The 19435-nt window shown below is 37.9% G+C and overlaps 2 protein-coding genes across 4 annotated transcripts in view; both read left to right on the top strand.

Moving 5' to 3' along the window:
* LOC307146748 (oxoeicosanoid receptor 1-like) overlaps positions 1 to 19435 on the top strand; it is a 424896-nt gene that overhangs the window by 98390 nt on the left and 307071 nt on the right. The window lies entirely within an intron of this gene.
* Positions 292 to 12694, top strand: sncgb (synuclein, gamma b (breast cancer-specific protein 1)). Of its 3 annotated transcripts, none has more exons than XR_013819151.1 (6): positions 292 to 717; positions 4078 to 4119; positions 4200 to 4327; positions 8644 to 8691; positions 11139 to 11852; positions 12008 to 12694. XR_013819151.1 is itself a non-coding variant. In XM_079851001.1 (6 exons), exons 1-6 carry the CDS (start codon positions 597 to 599, stop codon positions 11145 to 11147), a joined length of 366 nt encoding a protein of 121 aa, XP_079707127.1. In that variant the 5' UTR covers positions 293 to 596; the 3' UTR covers positions 11148 to 12694. The 3 variants fall into 3 exon arrangements, 2 of the variants coding, with proteins under 2 accessions (XP_079707128.1, XP_079707127.1); XM_079851001.1 differs by adding an exon at positions 4598 to 4615 and having other exon boundaries at positions 293 to 717; positions 11139 to 12694; XM_079851002.1 differs by having other exon boundaries at positions 11139 to 12694.

Genomic DNA, 19435 nt, shown 5'->3' with positions numbered 1-19435 from the left:
ACACAAAGAAATATTATATAATACAAATATGTTTTTACTATGGTAATGGTAAAATATTTATTTTCATGGGCCAGATAAGAATGTTTATACACTCAAATGAATTCTCATAAAGAAATAAACAACCTTTTTGAGGCAGAGCACATATCCCCAAGGTGCAAGAGGATGGCAATAATTGTAAAAATCATCTGGTTTTAATGCACTGCTGGCTAGAGCGTAATAAATATGTAATCAGTCTGCTCTACATTGCTGTGAGAAGCAGTGCACGTCTGCTGTGTGTGTGTGTGTGGTGGGGGGTGTGTGGGTGGAGGCTGTAGCCGCAGCACGACTTAAATGCACTGCAGCATCCAGCAGGTTCTGTCTCTCTGCATCCTGTTCTCTTGCGCCTGCTCGCCTCTCTCTCTCTCTTTCTCACTCTCATTCTACTGCTTTCTGTCCAGGGTGTCCGTGTATCCATCTGTCCCGGCGCAGAATCTCTCTGTATTCCTCTCTCCTGTCATCTGAAACTTTCAGCATTTAGCCAGACACCGTCAGTCCTTGCAAACCCTGCCAGGCCCAGTCCATCTGCAGAGCACCATAGTCTCAACTCAACGTCCAGGATGGATGCTCTAATGAAGGGATTCTCCATGGCCAAGGAAGGAGTGGTGGCCGCCGCTGAGAAAACTAAAGCTGGGGTTGAAGAGGCAGCTCTCAGGACCAAGGAAGGAGTCATGTATGTGGGTAAGTGAGAAGATGTTTGCTGCTAGTCTCTCTGTGTGTGTCCCACGCAGGGTAAAATAATGCAGTACTGACAGTGATAATAATAGCTGTGTTCTGTAAAGGTCTTTGCAATTATTCCCAATGGATTTAATACAGATGTGATGGATGAGTCTGCATTTCATTATATGTGTGTGTGTGTGCGTGTGTGTGTGAGAGTGTATTTTGAGAGGAGGGTCTCAATGAGGTTGTGCTCTAGTCTGCTGAGGATCTGTGAGAGTGTAGATGGAGGCAGCTGTGAATGTGAGATTCATGAATGATAAAAAACAACAAAAAACAATGCTGCGAAAATGGTGCAGGGAACAAAACCTGGGGTGTGGTGAAGGAGAGAGTGATGGTAGTACAGACCTGAACGGGACAAAGTAAAAGCTTATAAATACGATGACAATATCAGCGTGCACTAATATTTCAGATGAATTTGTAAAAATAAATAAATAAATGTTTTTTAACACATAAACCCAAACACGTGTTTTATACAGTTACATTTAATGATTTGAATTATTTTGTTTTTATTTAATTGAATAAAGTCAAGTTGTCATTATAGATCTCGGCATTTATAATATAATATAATATAATATAATATAATATAATATAATATAATATAATATAATATAATATAATATAATATAATATAATATAATATACAATTTAACAAAGCATAGTACTTTATACCAAGATTTGGTGCCATTACTAATTTTTTATTCATGCATAAAAATGCATTGTGCTCTACAATGCTGTAGAAATGCCATTTTTAGGCAGAGATTTGCTTTTTATTTTATTTTATTTTTTTACTTATTTCATGCATGCACTCATGTGCATGTGAATAAGAGATATACATGTTGTTTATCTATCCAATATTACATGAATACATTATTTCATCCTGCATGCATTATAAACTGTTATTTATGTGCATGTGAACGAGAGAGAAAGTAAGGGGGGGCATAAAGGGAGCGGATCAGCTGAGCACTGCAGCATTTACTCCCTCCCCCTCTGTGCTTGCCGTCTCCATGCGTATGTGTGTGTGTGTGAGAGAGAGAGCGTGTGCCGATGCAGCAGGATTTGCCTGGTTGTGAGTGGACTGAGATGACTAACGCTCATCCGCTCCCTATGCCACCGTAGAGAGAGAGATGGAGAAATTAGGTGGAGAGCTCAGTGTTATGTCATAGGCTTGTAGCCCCATAGCGCCTGCTTATGCTCATCACAACAGAAATGAACAGATGGCATAAGGAGGACACGATAGATGACTGAGACAGAAAATACAAACTACAAACACCGTTCAACGTAAAAAGATGAATAAATAGGATTCATTGCATGGCCAATTTAATGGACAGCGTTTCAAAATGACCTACACACCACAGAGCGTTCCGGTCACTCAAAACTCTCTCCTCGATGTAATTTTCATCACCTATAAATCGACAGTGGTAATCTTACCTAATCCAATCAGATCAACAATCAACCTAGCATGCATTTGGGTGCGATGTAATCTTTATAAGCACTCCTCCACCAAGGTCACCTGTGCAGAGGTCACAGGCCTGCAAATCCGCTCTCATCGAAGTGCACGTATTGTCAGGAGACTTCAGAGTGCTTATATGGCATTGTGTGCACTAGGGTGTGAAATCATTACTCATGTTGATTGTTACGAAGGTAGGTTACTTATTCTCTGTTTGTGAGTGAAAAAGCTACTGCGTTTGGTACTGTGAGTGGCCTTTGATCCTTTGATTTTCTGAAGATGCGGTGTCATCAGCATCAGCTTATGACGCAGTGTCTTACGCTGATCTCGACTGCAACCGATCTTGCAAACCCTTTATCAACAAGCAGCTCAGATTCCTCCGACAAACAGAGAATGTGTATTTGAAAAGCAAACGGTGCAGATAGACTTTGACATATATAGAGTGATCTCCTTTAAGGCACATACAGGAAGACTGCAGGAGAGCAGATGTGGTCAGCCATGCAGAAACTACTCAAAACTAAGCTTTCACGTAAAGAAAGACAGAGATGGATAGAGAAAGAGAGGGATTGACTGAGTGAAGTATAAATTGAAGAAATATGGAAGCAGGTTGCATCCAAATATTACACAATTTCAACATCTGCTTAGACTGCACTAATAACCGGACAGCTGAAATTATGTCCTTTGTATTGAATTTTTAAATGTATGATGACAGCAAGGCTGTGATCTGTGTAATGATGTAATGATATTGAGGGTGGATGTAAGACTGACAGGCAAACTCTTTGAAGCGTCTGTTAATGAAGTGTTTGGTATCTTATCAGCTTTAAAGAGGTGCTGGAATTCCCCTCTATTTGCACTGATCTGAATAGTCATCACCTGTGAATAGAGACGTGAGCAGGATTAAATGATGAGATCAGATTGCTTATACATGTATATGTCTTAATGTCTCAAGTATGTTGCACATTGTTGAAAATTTGTGTACTTTGCATATTTGTATATTGCTTAATGTTTATTGTGTTTGTGCATTTGTATAATTTTTCACTTATAATTAAATATAAATATATATAGGGCCTATATATATATATATATATATATATATATAAACACACACAGTGTGTATGCAGCACATCAACGAAGATGCAGCACAAATTATTCATGCTGTTCTAAAACCATTGTCTATTATTATGACTATATCTATGTAAAAACTATTTGCACTACCGTTAAAAAGTTTGGGGTCAGTGAGATTTAAAAAATAAAAAAATGAGAGAGAGAGAGAGAGAGAGAGAGAGAGAGAGAGAGAGAGAGAGAGAGAGAGAGAGAGAGAGAGAGAGAGAGAGAGAGAGAGAGAGAGAGAGAGAGAGAGAGAGAGAGAGAGAGAGAGAGAGAGAGAGAGAGAGAGAGAGAGAGAGAGAGAGAGAGAGAGAGAGAGAGAGAGAGAGAGAATGCATTCAATTGGCCAAAGGTGTCATAGGCATAATAAACCAAAAGTTTCTATTTTAAACAAATGCTGTTCTTTTGAACTTTCTATTCATCAGAGTTTCAGATTCCACAAAAATACTAAGCAGTTTTCAACATTGATGATAATAATAAGAAATGTTATTTATAATTGTAATAATATTTCACTTACTATTTTCACTGTATTTTTGATCAAACAAATGCAGCCTTGGTGAGACTTCTTTCAAAAACATAAAAAAAATCTTACCAACCCCAAACTTTCGAACCGTAGAGTAGGCCTATATTTCACATTTTGACTCAGAACATCAATAGGGTGGCTTTTCCTCTACATGCTTTTAAATGGAGCTCATTCTTCCGTATAGTTGTAAAATGAAGTTGTTGCACCATTCTCATAAAGAACATTTCATGTTTATTTATTTCAGGCAACAAGACAAAGGAGGGAGTGGTGTCAGGCGTAAACACAGGTGAGAAACTAATAAGTGTGCCTCTTTAGAAACTAGAAATTGAGAATTGAGAAGTCATTGACATACACTATCCCTCACAGTTGCCCACAGGACCACCGACCAGGCGAATATTGTGGGAGAAACAGCGGTAGGCAGTGCTAATGAGATGGGGCAGAAGACAGCAGAGGGGCTGGAGAATGTGGGTGCATCAACCGGCATGGTCAACCCGGTGAGTGACAGCGCTCTCATGCGGTTCTCCACTGGCACTAGATATCGTCCTTAATCGGCATATTTATCTTTCTGTTTAATATTTCATGTGTATTGCATTTCAAAGACCTTTAAGTCTAGCCTAATGGATCCATGTCTAGCCTGGGTTAAATACTAAAGGCAGTTTTGTTTGATAATACAACACTTTACTACATGTAGCTACTATATTTATACTGTGTTTTGTGTCTAACATATTCTGTTTGTCCCCCCCCCCCCCATGTGCTGTTGACAGGATGAGGCTTTATATGAGGTGCTTATTTAATGGGCTTGAGAATGGTGGTTCATGAGACTGAGCTTTAAATTTAGCTGACTGCTGTATGACAGACAACACACTGATGGGGCAAATGTGCGCAACCATCTATACAACAGCAGAGTTCAGTTGGCTTCGTTCAATCCCCACTGGAGTCATTCTCTTCATTGTGCATAATGAGATCGAATGGCTGCATTGATTACCTGGAGTCCCTTTAAAGGAGAACTCTGGTCAATTTTAACATTGAGCTCATTTTTTTGTAAATTTGGAGTGCTGTCAGTAAAGGGAACAACGACAAAAATCTGTGTTGCCTACACCGTGTTATCTTCTTTTTAAAATTTGCACCCTGTTGACTTCAATGGGGCAAGTTTTAAACCTGCTTTTAGCCTCTTAACATCCTTGATGTGTCATTACAAGTGCACAGCCAATGTGAGTGATTCCTTCAGAGTGAACACGAGTGGATCTGACTGCAGTAGATGTGAAAGATATGAATAAAAATGTTAATTCAGCCAGCGCTCATACCTGTATTTATTTCCTGTTTTCGGTCGAAGTCCACAGTAGTCGATTGTCAAGTTCTCCACTGTTGCTTAGTTACCTATGATGACGCGCGTGAACTCGACAATCGACTACTGTGGACTTCGACCGAAAACAGGAAATAAATACAGGTATGTGCGCTGGCCGAATTAACTTTATTTTTATTCATATCTTGCACATCTACTGCAGTCAGATTCACCCGTGTTAACTCTAAAGGAATCACTCACATGGCTGTGCACTTGTAATGACACATCAAGGATGTTAAGAGGCTAAAAGCAGGTTTAAAACTTGCCCCATTGAAGTCAACAGGGTGCAAATTTTAAAAAGAGGATAACACGGTGTAGGCAACACCGATTTTTGTCGTTGTTCTCTGTACTGACAGCACTCCAAATTTACAAAAAAATGAGCTCAATGTTAAAATTGACCGGAGTTCTCCTTTAAGTTCATGATTTGTCAGTGTTCAGGAATTTTCTGGAAAGAAAACTCTGCTTCTGCTCCGAACCCAAGGGAGCAGATCCATGTTGTTTTAGTATTATTTATATACTATTATATAAATAATATTTCATTTCTAATTTTAGTTTGTTTCTTTAAGTTTAAATTTGTTATCTAATATTTATATTCTAGTTTATTTCAGCAATATTCCAATTAATGTAGTTTTAGCTAACAAAAACAACACTGGAGCTTTAATCACTGACAACTAAGTGAATTGTTGTTCTGAATCTACACTAATAGCATCATCAAGAGAAGCAAATCTTCACATAACACGCAAATGACAGATCTATCCTTATATTTACCTGTATAATACAATCATTCCATTGCATCAACTAACAGCCTGTGCACTCTGTCATGTCTTCTACCAGAACATGTATTCTGGCAGGACAGACCATGTAAATGACACTAAAGCAGTTACCCTTTTACATCCTCAGACAGCTTATCAATGGCAGTGTGCATTTCTAACTGCTCATGGATAATGCATGTTTTCCCTGCACAATATTACTTGCTGTTCCAAATAATGTTAAATGATGGTCTTATACATTTTAACAAGTTCAATAATTGTCAGGAATAATGGCTTATCTAGAACCAAAGTTTTGCCTTCAAAACATAATTTAATACATACATTAATATGACTGTATTGTACAAAAACTTTTCTGGAAGTCACAGATCAGTTTTTATTCTCTAAATGGGTTATCATAAGCTTTTTAACTGTGATTATAGATATTCAGAGAGCAATTATGCTTCAAAATAATCATTAAATCAAAATGACCCTATATACGTTCACATTTCTTTGGTATTATATTGGATGATTCATTGGTGCACTTTACTTTAAGGACACCAGGGGTCTCATTTATAAAATGTTGCATAGACACCATCCTACATTTAATCTAAGAGAGTGGTTCTCAACCAGGGAAAGATAACTTCAAAACAAAACACTCATTAAAATAAGATATTTCTTATTTTAATTAACTCACTTAACAACTAGGGTTCCCACCACAGTCTTGAAAATATATACGAGAAAGCCCAAGTATAAAGTGTGATTTCAAGAATATTTAAATATATTGTTATGGACAATGGACCTTGGAGTCAAAAAAGTTGAGAACCACTGAATCCCAAAAAACATGTATTTTAGCATACGCACACTGTAAGAATCAAATCCCGTATTATTAATATTGCCGTTTAAATGTAACTGCAGAACCCCAGAAGCACACATCACAGCAGTCTGAGAACAGCAGCACTGGAAGTTAGGGTGGTGCTGAGAATCGCATACCTCGCTTCAACCACTAACCCTACCCGTCTCCATTACAGTAAACTGTACCTTAAAGGGATAGTTCACTTTGAAATTAAATTTTGGTATGTTTTAGCTTACCTCAAGGGCATCCAAGATGTAGGTGTCTTTTTTTCTGCAGTAGTTTCAATTTTTATATTTTTAGGTCAAACCGTTCTTGTCTGTCAGTCATTTAATGCAGGTTTATGGTCACTGTCTCAAAGAGCATGCACAGGATCCAAATTAAAACAATTCCCCATCGTCCAAATTAAACAATTCCCCATTGTAAGTACACATTGATGGCCTAAGACACGAAATGAGCGGTTTGTGTGAGAAAACGAACAGTATTAATATAGTTTTTTAACTCTTGTACACAGCCACGTCCAAGTGATCTGAGGGCGCTCGCGCATCCTGCTGTGTGACGTGTGCGCAAACAGGTGCATAGATATATATACACTAGAATAGATGCTGCCATGCCTACGGCATTCGTTCCAATGAACTGCCGTAGCCAAGGCGACATCTAGTGTATATATATATCTATGCACCAGTTTGCGCACAAGTCACACAGCAGGATGCGCGAGTGCCCTCAGATCACTTGGACATGGCTGTGTACAAGAGTTAAAAAACGAAATACTGTTCGTTTTCTCACACAAACCGCTCGTTTCGTGTCTTAGGCCATCAATGTGTACTTACGATGGGGAATTGTTTAATTTGGACGATGGGGAATTGTTTTAATTTGGACTCTGTGCATGCTCTTTGAGACAGTGACCACAGACCTGCATTATAGGACTGACAGACAAGAACGGTTTGACCTAGAAATATCAAAATTGAAACTACTGCGGAAAAAAAGACACCTACATCTTGGATGCCCTTGAGGTAAGCTAAAACATAACAAAATTTAATTTCAAAGTGAACTATCCCTTTAACAAATGCTCAACCCCACCCAACCACTGAACGTACCCTTAATGATGCTATAAGCTCCGCCCCAACACCGCGGGCCTAGCGCTGCTGTCCTCAGATTGCTTTGACGTAGGGCTCTGCGGTTCTGCAAAATACCTTCAGTACTCCTAAGCTGTCACAAAGAAAAGTGTGTACGCCTGCTTGGAACCTAACGTTGTGTTAAGCACCGTTTTGATAAATCTGAACATTGGTGTGGATTTTAGCGTACGCACACCAATCTCTCATCAAAATCGAACTTACTCCGCATCTGAAACGACTATCCTTTTTGGCAAATGTTACAGATCGCAACATTATTTTTTTTAATTTTGTTGAAGGACGGGAAGATTTGATGGAGATGTAGAGAAGAAAGCTAGGACTAAGACTGAGTCCTTTGAGGAGGACAGTGACAGTGACTCAGCAGAAGAGCAGAACAAATAGAGAGAGAGAGAGACTGTGGAAGAAGATGTGCCTGCCAGCTGCATTCACCTTCCACAGGAACTCCATGGCCATCGATTACATCCCTCCCTCCTTCCCTCCATCCCTGCAGAGACAGCAGTCATAACACACTGCAGTAAAGAGACATTGTCCCTCTGCACAGGGAGTGTCTGAGAGTCCAGGCCTGTGGCTGTGCTGCATCCCTGCATGTCTGAATGGATATTCTTTAGTATGGCTATGACAAAAGCAATGTTATTGAGCTCTGTATGAAGATTCACTGCTGAATGTATGAATGACAGGCGGAGCTAAAGACAGGAGCAGCTGTATCTTGGATCTTAATTGTGTCTGTATTCCACAGGGTGACTTCTCCCATGGGGGCGGCATGGAAGGAGGAGAGGGTGGAGAGGTGAGTACGGAGAAAAAAAAGCACTTTCCATAAAAAAATTATACAGCTTGTCCTATTGTTTTTTTGTTTTTTTTGTTAGATAAACTTGTTTCTAACATAAAATTATCATGTCGGAAATTGTTTTAAACAAATGTGTATGTCTCCCTTTAAAATTGAGGATTTAGCCTTTAGTCTTATAGCCTCTGATTAATTCTCATGAAAAAAATCAAATAAAATGATATACCGTTTTTGGGGTTGGTAAATCTCTCATGCTAATAAGTTGGCATTGAATTGATCAAAAAATACAATAAAAGCAGTAATGTTGTGAAATATTACAATTTAAAATAACTCTTTTCTATTTTAATATATATTTTAACATGTAATTTATTCCTGTGATGGCAAAGCTGAATTTTCAGCATCATTACTCCAGTCTTCAGTGTCAAATGATCCTGCAGAAATCATTCTAATATGCTGATTTGTTGCTCAAAAAAATTATTATTATCAATTAATATCAATCAAAGTTTTTCTTAATATTTTTGCAGAAAACCTTGGCACATTTTCTTTCAGGATTCTTTGCTGAATATAAAATTCAAAAGAACAGCATTTATTTAAAATAAAACATTTTGTAATATTTTAAATGTCTTTACTTTTGATCAATTTAATGCGTTCATGAGTTTTGAACAGTAGTTTGTATAAAACATAGTGTATAGTGAATATAATAATTATCTATAATATTCTGTATTATAAAATAATTATAAAATATATCATATTTTAGAATGAATGAATGAATGGTTTATACAAACCCATTTCCAGAATAGTTGGGACATTTTGTAAAATGCAATCAAATCAAGAATCTGTGATTTGTTAATTATCTTGAACCTTTATTTAACTGACAAATGTACAAAGAACATATTTCCAATGTTTTCACTGACCAACTTAATTTTATTTTGTACATATATACAAGTTTTGATTTTGATTTTGCAGCAACACACTACACAAAAGTTGGGACAGAGGCATGTTTACCACTGTGTCACATCACCTTTCCTTTTAATTACACTTTTTAATCATTTGGGAATTGAGGATGCCAATTGTTGAAGTGTTGCAAGTGGAATATTTGCCCAGTCTTGTCTGATACAAGACAGCTGCTCGACGGTCTGTGGTCATCATTGCCTGATTCTCCTTTTCATGATGGGTCATACATTTTCAATAAGAGACAGACCTGATGGTGCAGTGTCTAGAAACCACTCAGTTTTAGTATGTGCAGAATGAGGCCTGGCATTGTCTTACTTCCCATGAAAGATGTCATCTTGATGGCAGTTTATGTCTCTGTACAATCCAAATATATGCCTCCATGTCAGTGCCCTCACACAAATGCAAGTCACCCATACCGCTTGCACTGATGCACCCCAATACCAGGACAGATGTTTGCTTTTGCACCTGTCACTGATGAAAATCTGGATGGTCCCTTTCGTCTTTGGGACTGAGAACTCAATGTCTGTTTTTCCCAAAAACAAGATGAGACATGGACTCATCTGACCACAGCACACATTCCCATTGTCTTTTACACCATATGAGATGAGCTCGCCAGCATCTCCACATAGAACTGATGTATAGCTTTCTCCTTGCGTAACAGAGATTCAAGTGGCATTTCTTGATGCAGTATCAGATTGTGTTAAGTGAAAATGGTTTTCTAAAGTGTTTCTGAGCACATGTGGCTGTATTTAACAGAGTAGCATGATGGTTTCTCATGTAATGCCGTCTGAGGGCTCAAAGGTCATGCACATTCAGCAGAAGTCTCCTGCCTTGCCCTACACAGACTTCTCTGGAATCCCGGAATCTTTTCACAATATTATGTGGTAGATGGTGAAAGATGTAAATTCTTTGCAATCTTGCATTGAGAAATGGGATTTTTTTAATTGTTTGACAATTCTCTCATGATATTTGGCACAAAGTGGTGAGCCATGACCCATCTTTGCTTGCAAAGACTGAGAAGTTCCCTTTTCACCCAAACATGATACCCTCACCTATTACCAATTCACCTACTCACTGCGGACTGTTTCAAAAGAGTTAGATAATCTAACCTTTATAATCTTTTCACTTTTGTTTTGCCTCTGTCCCAACTTTTTTGTAGTGTGTTGCAGCCATCAATATCTAAATTTGTTTACATTTACACAATACAATTATGTTGGTCAGTGAAAACATTGGAAAACTTTTCTTTGTACTTTTGTCAGTTAAAAAAAGGTTCAAGAGAATTAACAAATCACAGATTGTGAATTTTATTGCATTTTACAAAATGTCCCAACTTGTTGTATTTGCATGTTTATTGCGAGAAAATTGGCAATCCTGGTAATTTTAAAGAAGAATGACTTGATTCTGAACTCTCTCTATGGAAAGTGTCCAAAGCATCTGTGCAGATAAGAATGACTTAATCTGTGTTGAACAACAATATTTTTCTTTCGGTTCATCAGGGTTATTAGTCCAGAGGGCTGAAGCTGAAACGGTCCCCTCTCTTCCCTCTGACTCTCCACCTCTGAGTTTCTGCTCCAAAGCCTCACCTCGACCCGACTCCAGATGTTACCGATATTTTTTTGTGACTGTATGGAAAACCAGAGTTGAAAAAGACTTTCCCTGAGCCCTGTAGCCTTTAGATGTGTGACGCTTCCCCTCCTCTTCATCTGTGGTGGCATCATACTGTTCTCTAGTGTTATTGTCATCCCTCTGCCCGTCCACACCTCATCAGACACGATCAAACATACACCCTCACTCACTCCTTACACAAAAAAATGGACAGGAACCGGGAAGCCTAGAGGCTGATATCAGAGGTTGAGGTTGTGTTTTAGGACCATGTCTGAAAAAAAAAGAACAAAAAAAGATACCCGCATGACCAGTAATGTAAGAAAAGCAATACATCTCATTTCATCAGGGCATGTAGCAATGTGCGTCTGGATCTTTGTGAGATCATAGCCATTTTTCGATTTATTTAGTCTTGAAAATGCTGCAATGTACGCAATGACAAGTTGTATGTACATTAAGAGATACATTACATTCCTTTAGTTCAGTGTGTGTGCAGAATAGAGTTACTGTGTGCTTGACCAATAGACTTACCGTGTGATTTGTTAGAGTAAGAACAAATATGTTTATTCACAAAATGTGAACGCATACTGCAGGGATCAGCAACTCCGGTCCTGGAGGGCCACTGTCCTGCAGAGTTTAGCTCCAACCCTAATTAAACACACCTGAACAAGGCAATCAGTGTTTTCAGGATTACTAGATAGATACAGGCAGGTGAGTTTTTATCAGGGCTGAAGCTAAACTCTGCAGGACAGTGGCCCTCCAGGACCGGAGTTGCTGATCCCTGGCATACTGTATACATAGATACTGTAAAAAAAAAAAAAAATTATCCGTATTGATGTAGCTGTGCTAGACTTGCATCTCTTCATTAGCTTGTACATGTGAGGTTTGGTTCAATTTGTGAGTGAAGTCTGTTGAAAAAGGGTTTTTGAATCCTTCGGCTGCTAGGACAACAGGAAAAGACAGTCTTTTAATGTTGAGGAAAGAGATCAAATCTTCAAACACATTCTGTTTTGTCCTGATTTTGTTGCAATGCATGTGAAGTCGGTGTGCGATCATGAATTTGTGATGCCCGCAATGTAAAAGCAATACTACAGCGCCGTTGCAAAGTTTGTCTTTGGTCTGTTCTGTAGCACTGTGCTATATGCTGACTCTAGGAACTGTGTTTTACCAAGGGAATGCTAAGAAGTGTAGATCTTTACTAATAAGATGACCGTCTTCATCTTCATTTAGCCTTACCGTCATGGCCACCCAAACCCGTCCCTGTCCTTTCATTCAACGGCGTGTTCAGATCCACCCCAGGCTTGTGTCTGCTGTAGGTAACTAAGACAAAGCTATCAAACATTGCAGTTTGTTCTTTCTTTGAAGCCACAAAAAACTGAAGACTGCATGTTGCCTTATCAGCACTCGGATATTCACACACATGCACACACACATGATAAAAACACAAAAACACACTCTTCTCAAGCTTTCTTTCTTTGAGCCTGTCTCTCTTTGCTCTCTCTGAAACACACACACACACACACACACAAACACACAAACAAATGTCCCACATATCTTTTATGTTGGCATCAAAGCAGGCAAGCTGATTTTATAAACTGTATAAGTGAAATAAAGAGTTTTGTTGAAATGTATGCCGAATATGTGTCATTTTTGATTTTGCGGGCGGGATTGTAGGTGTCCTTTGCAAATGTACTATGAATATGGTGTATGAATACATGAACTACTACAACTATTATACAGCTCTTTACACACCATGAATGCAGAATCTTTAGGGTTGTATCGATTTGGCACCAGTATCAAAAAAAAAAAAAAAAGGACACCCAACCCTACTCCTCTTCAATGGCTGTGCGAAGTTGCTGGATATTGACAGGACCTGGAACACGCTGTTGTAAATGCCGATCCAGAGCCTCCCAAACACATTCATTCATGCTGACTGCAGGAATGTCCACCAGAGCTGTTGCCCGTGAACTGAATGTTCATTTCTCTACCATAAGCCGTCTCCAAAGGCTTTTAAGAGAATTTGGCAGTACATCCAACCAGCCTCACAACCGCAGACCACGTGTAACCACACCAGCCCAGGACGTCCACATCCAGCATCTTCACCTCCAAGATCGCCTGAGACCAGCCATCCGGACAGCTGCTGCAACAATCGGTTTGCATAACCAAATTTCTGCACAAACTGTCAGAAACCGCCTCAGGGAAGCTCATCTGCATGCTCGTTGTCCTCATCGGGGTCTCGACCTGACTACAGTTTGTCATCATAACCGACTTGAGTGGGCAAATGCTCACATTCGATGGTGTCTGGCACTTTAGAGAGGTGTTCTCTTCACGGATGAATCCCGGTTTTCACTGTACTGGGCAGATGGCAGACAGCGTGTATGGCGTCGTGTGGGTGAGCGGTTTGCTGATGTCAACGTTGTGGATTGAGGGGGGTGTGGCCTTTTAGAGTGGCCTTTTATTGTGGCCAGCCTAAGGCACACCTGTGCAATAATCATGCTGTCTAATCAGCATCTTGATATGCCACACCTGTGAGGTGGATGGATTATCTCGGCAAAGGAGAAGTGCTCACTGACACAGATTTAAACAGATTTGTGAACAATATTTGAGAGAAATAGGCCTTTTGTATACATAGAAAAAGTCTCAGATCTTTGAATTCAGCTCATGAAAAATGGGGGCAAAAACAAAAGTGTTGCGTCTATAATTTTGTTCAGTATATAAATACACACACATATATATTTATATATTAGGGCTGTCAAACGATTAATCGCGATTAATCGCATCCAAAATAAAAGTTTGTGTTTACATAATATATGTGTGTATGGAGTATAATTATTTTCTATATATAAATACACACACATGCCTATATATTTAAGAAAAATTTGTTATTTATATAAAATATTTATATATAATATAAATTATATATAATATAAATATATATACACAGTATATACATGCAAATATTTCTTAAATATATACATGCATGTGTGTGTATTTATATATAGAAAATAATTATACACCGTACACACACATATATTATGTAAAAACAAACTTTTATTTTGGATGCGCTTAATCGCGATTAATCGTTTGACAGCCCTATTATATATATATTCACACTTTAGATTAGGGTACAGTTCTCACAATGAACTATTAACTACAACTTTTGCCTCAATAAACTTTTAATTGCTGATTATTAATAGTTAGTAAGGTAGTTGTTAAGTTTAGGTATTGGGTAGAATTAAAGGGATAGTTCAACCAAAAATGAAAATTGTGTCATCATTTACTTTAGAATAAGTAAAGTGCTTTATAAGTACTAATAAACAGCCAATATTCTTGTAACGATCACCAGCTGGAATTGCCCTTGAGAGCCACCAGAGGGCACTCCACATAAGACTATCATCCACTCTCAAACTACATTTCCCAGAACTCACTGCCTGGACTCATTATCACTTCACTGATCACTTTCACCTGTACCTCATTCACTGATTGCATTCACCTGTGTCTCATCATCCTGTTAGTCTCAGTCTATATATACCTTGTTCATTCATTCACTCACCGCGAAGTCTTGTTAAGTGTTACACTGCATTTCTGAGCGTTTCCCTGGTTTTCTTGTTTCTTGGTTTTTGATATCTTGCCCTGTTCCCTGGATTACTCTCTTGCCTCTGGTCCCTGCCTGTTTGTTGGTTTTGTTTGTTTCTTCGTTTTGACTGCCTGCCTGTGTATGACCCTAACCTGTACATTGGATTACGCCTCTGGATTTCCCCAGCCAATAAAGCTGCATTTGGATCTAACCTTCGTGTCTCCGAGCAGTCCGTAACAATTCTAGTAAAAGGCATGCTAATAAGCAACTAGTTAATAGTGAGAATTGGACCCTAAACACTTTAGTTATCATAAACTAGCCTACAGATTCTGCATATATGGTATGTAAAGAGCTGTATAATAGTTGAAGTGCATATATTTGGACACCATACTACATTTATAGGATATTTTTATGTACTACTGCCCTGCTAAAATAACATATTCACACATTTTGCACATATTTATCTATATTTATATATTGTACAAGATAACATAACTAAATTTGTACACATACTCTCAAAGGTTTATATGTTATTGATTTATATTGTGTCATTTCCTCAGCCATCAATGATTGTTTGCCGTCTATCATGACAATTGTGTTTAAATCTCTCAATCGCATCAAGAACATTGCTACTGATCATTCAGAATCAAGTATTCCAGAGCGATGTGCACTATGTACATTATACAACATATTTTATTGCATTCTGTTTTGGCCAAACCTTGTAGTGCTTATACTCACAAAAAGGAAAATGATTCCAATTTTTGTTAATCGCACCAAACCTTACACTGTTCTTTGCCTTTAGCTCACTTAGTGTACTTGTATAGGCCTTTTTGTTTAAATGTTCTACACACCAAACACCCTCTAGCATTTTCATCTGTTGGAGCAAATAGCTTGTTACAGGTCGTTAAATTCACACGGAAATTGTGAAGTTAGTAGAGTTGTTAATTGTATTTACTACCAATGCTGCTGGTCACCATCAATGGAGGGTACAGAGGAGATAAGCAAAGATGAAAAACTGTGTACTAGCCTTTAGTTTCTGAATCTAAATATCATTTACAGATAAATATTTTTGATCATAATAGACATAATAGAGCCAGGCTGTATTTGGGGGCTAACATGATGAATTATTGTTTATTCTATTGTTTTCCTTATCATGCCAGTGGAATATGGGGATGAAGGGTAATGAACTGCACAGAAAGATTTTTATTTGCTAGCGCTGCAGGATCAAGATCTGAACTGCTATTTAGCAAACAAACATCAAGCCAAAACACATTCATACAGACCACAGCAATTATCCACCACTCCTTCAGGACATCACGCTTTAGGGATCCATCAGTACACTCCCAGTACACAGAGCAAACTATTGGTTAGTGAGTCTGTTTAGTGAGAACATTTGTTGAATAGAGCAATAACAATGCTGCTGTATGGAAAAATCTATAGTGTCTGCTTTGAAAAAACTATAACATAATAATAAAAAATAAATAAATGAGAGGCAGGTTGGCCTATATGCTATATGCAGTCAGTTAAAGGGACAGTTCACACAAAAATTAAAATTTTATCATTACTCACCCTCAAGTTGTTTCAAACCTGTGTGTTTCTTTCCTCTGTTGAACACAAAAGAAGATATTTAAAAAAATGCTGTCAATCAAACAGTTGACAGTCGTTCTATAGTAGGGAAAAATACTATAGAAGTCAATGGGTGCCAAAAACAAAAACTTCTTTTGTGTTCAACAGAAGAAAGAAACTCATACAGGTTTGGAACAACGAGGTGAGTAATGATACATATAACTATATATAACTATATCTTTAATGAATTTTTATTTCATTGCATGTCGCTATGAACAAAAAGTGTCATGGTTCAAAATGTTTTTTGTCTTTTTTGGACAACTAACATGGTAATATGGTATTCCTCTGAAGTACCTGCATAAATCCGACCTTTGGCACAAAGAAGTTCATGTGGCCAATATCACTAATTTGCTCTTTTGAGAAACGAGTAATGATCTTGAATATTTCTCATTCACTTAGTCAATGTTATACTGTTTTGTTTTTTATTATTTTTTGTTCAAAATCCCAAATCTCTCCTTAATTTAATTGTTAAATCCAGGATTTTCATTGTGGTCACAAGTGTGGCTTTTCATGTTAGAAGTTAGTGCAAAGCATTTGAAAAAAATTGCAATAGTCACTCCAACCAAAGTAGTTAAATGATTTAAATTCACCCATATATTCCTAGATTTTAATATTGTAATATTGCTTTCCTTTAAATTTAACTTTTGAATCCTAGATTTTCAGTGTCGTCTCTGACTATTGGACCCCGTAGAGGTTTCTTTTCCTTTGCACCTGAATTTCGACAAATCCACCAAACAAACACATTCTTTAGTATCAAAATGCACAAGACATTAGGAAAATGATCACAAATGATTCCAGATGCTGTAAATCTCAAAAACCAAACCAATCACCGTAAAACCACCGACAGCTTGGCTTCATTTTGTCTCATAATAAATTCTTCAACTGCTTCCTTCATGAGTCACGCAACCCTGTATTGTCTAACAACAGCGAAAGCTTGTATATCCAGTACTTTAATAGTAATGTGTCCGATGCCCTGCCCTGAAAACAATACAAACACTATACTTCTGACCCTGAGGGGGTTACTGTTGAAGTTGAATGGCTTGTTTTAGCAATTAAATGGGTTGATGAAAACACTCTCCCAAGCTCGAATGCTCCTTTAATGTTGACATGGAGTGACAGAGATAAAGAATGCTATGAGTTTGAGAGGGTGTTTCTCATCTAATGCTTTGGGGTGTGTGTAAAGAGGTTAAACACAACAGCCTATAAATACGCACGTCTCTGATGCACACACACAGTTCCAGACTGACAAACAGGAAACATGGACAAGAATGTGGACAAGATTATCGACCAGGCTGGTAAGTCAGAAACATATTTTATAATCTTTTTGTTCATTGCAAGGTTACATTAACTTGAAATTGATGCCTGAAAACCAATGTAAGTTAGTTCCAACTTCCAAGAAGTGGAACGCATGCTAGTAATTTCTGTAATTTACAGCTAACATGTACAGACAAGATCATTAACTCTTGTAAATGTTTCATTAGCTGTGGTGGCCAAGGACAAAATTGGAGGATTGATCGGAGGAGACAAGAAAAAGGCAGCCGGCGCAAAAGACCAGAAAGGGGAAGGAGGTAATATTTCGCTTTTCTTTTAAAAGGAGCTATTGGGAAGATAATCTCAAACTCTTCCACTATCATATTCATCCAGTTGAAATCTCTCTGATCAATACATTGTGTCTGCGTAGGCATTGGCGATATGTTGAGCGGCGCGGTCGGCAAAGCTGCTACAGACGCTGCAACCAATAAGGCAGCCGAGCAGGCGTTGTCCTTTGGGAAGGGCCTGTTGAAGTGAACCTGAATACTTTAAACATGGACTTTCACTATCTCACTCATCGCTGTAGGCTAACTGGACCCCATCCATCTGCAATTATATTCTAACTTTCAGCATTGAATAATATATGTCTCCAGGAGTTGTACATTTTTTCATCTAGAAACAGGCAATGTCTGAAGCAGATCATTTTCTGTATACGTCTGTTTTGCAGTATCATTTTGATCTCTGTAACTTACATTTTACTGTTCAAGTTATTTGTATAAAAAGCACTTTCAGAAATAAATTATGAAAATTATGAACATAAGTAAACTATTATTTAGACAATGGCAATAAAATTAACAGGACGCTTGATGAAAATGAAGAATTTAAGAGCCATTGCTCAGTAAGTGATTGAGTTTGAACAGGTTTAGGTTCGTTTATATATTTTAGCCATCTTTTGAAAGGTTTAACATGATTGCTGTAATTTTGTCAAACAGGATGTCATGTTTTAAAATGAGAGAAACATCACGAAGTCAATAAAATCTATTGCTAACACTCACTGATGTTGTTCTTTTGTTTTCCCACCAAAATCATGTCACTTCATCAAGGAAGTGTTATTAAGGAACTGGTTGGTTAGTTAAAGGGATATACTTCTTATAGTGCATTTGGGCAGATCATATTTATTAAAATACTTAATGTTAAGGTCTGAATGGAACCCATTTAGGCTACCCATGAGCATTGATACATAGAGGCAGGAAGAAGTAGGCTACTTTAGAATAGCCTTTATTAATTTTTAAGAGATTGGGTTTGGGGCTGGGGAAGTCTGAGGGAAGAACAGGAGACAACGGTATGGAGAATGCAGAAGACAAAAGGTAGGCAAAATAAGTGAATCCCCAGAAACAGTCCCACGGACCCAGCCCCAAACCCCATCTCTGCAATAATAATTAATAAAGGCTGATTTAAAGTACTTCTTCATAAATGGGTTCCATTCAGACCTTAACATCAAGTATTTTACTGTTATGTGTCAACAAGATTCAACAAGACATTTTCACCTGGCAGTGTTTAGACCTGTTGTGGTATTTATGCAAATTAGCACATAGCCTACGTAATTAGATTATGCACCGTTTGTCCATGTTAACAAACAATAAAAAAAAACTTGTAATACATTTTTTGTTTGTCTTGATGTAAGTAATCAACTCAGTAATTTTCATGGTGATATCTAAAGGTTAACATTTTTTACCC

The sequence above is a fragment of the Squalius cephalus genome (genome assembly GCF_949319135.1).
Source record: "Squalius cephalus genome assembly, chromosome: 19".
In the NCBI taxonomy this organism is placed as follows: domain Eukaryota; kingdom Metazoa; phylum Chordata; class Actinopteri; order Cypriniformes; family Leuciscidae; genus Squalius; species Squalius cephalus.
The sequence above is the reverse complement of the archived record's forward strand: the minus strand, read 5'-3'. Positions and strand labels throughout refer to the sequence as shown.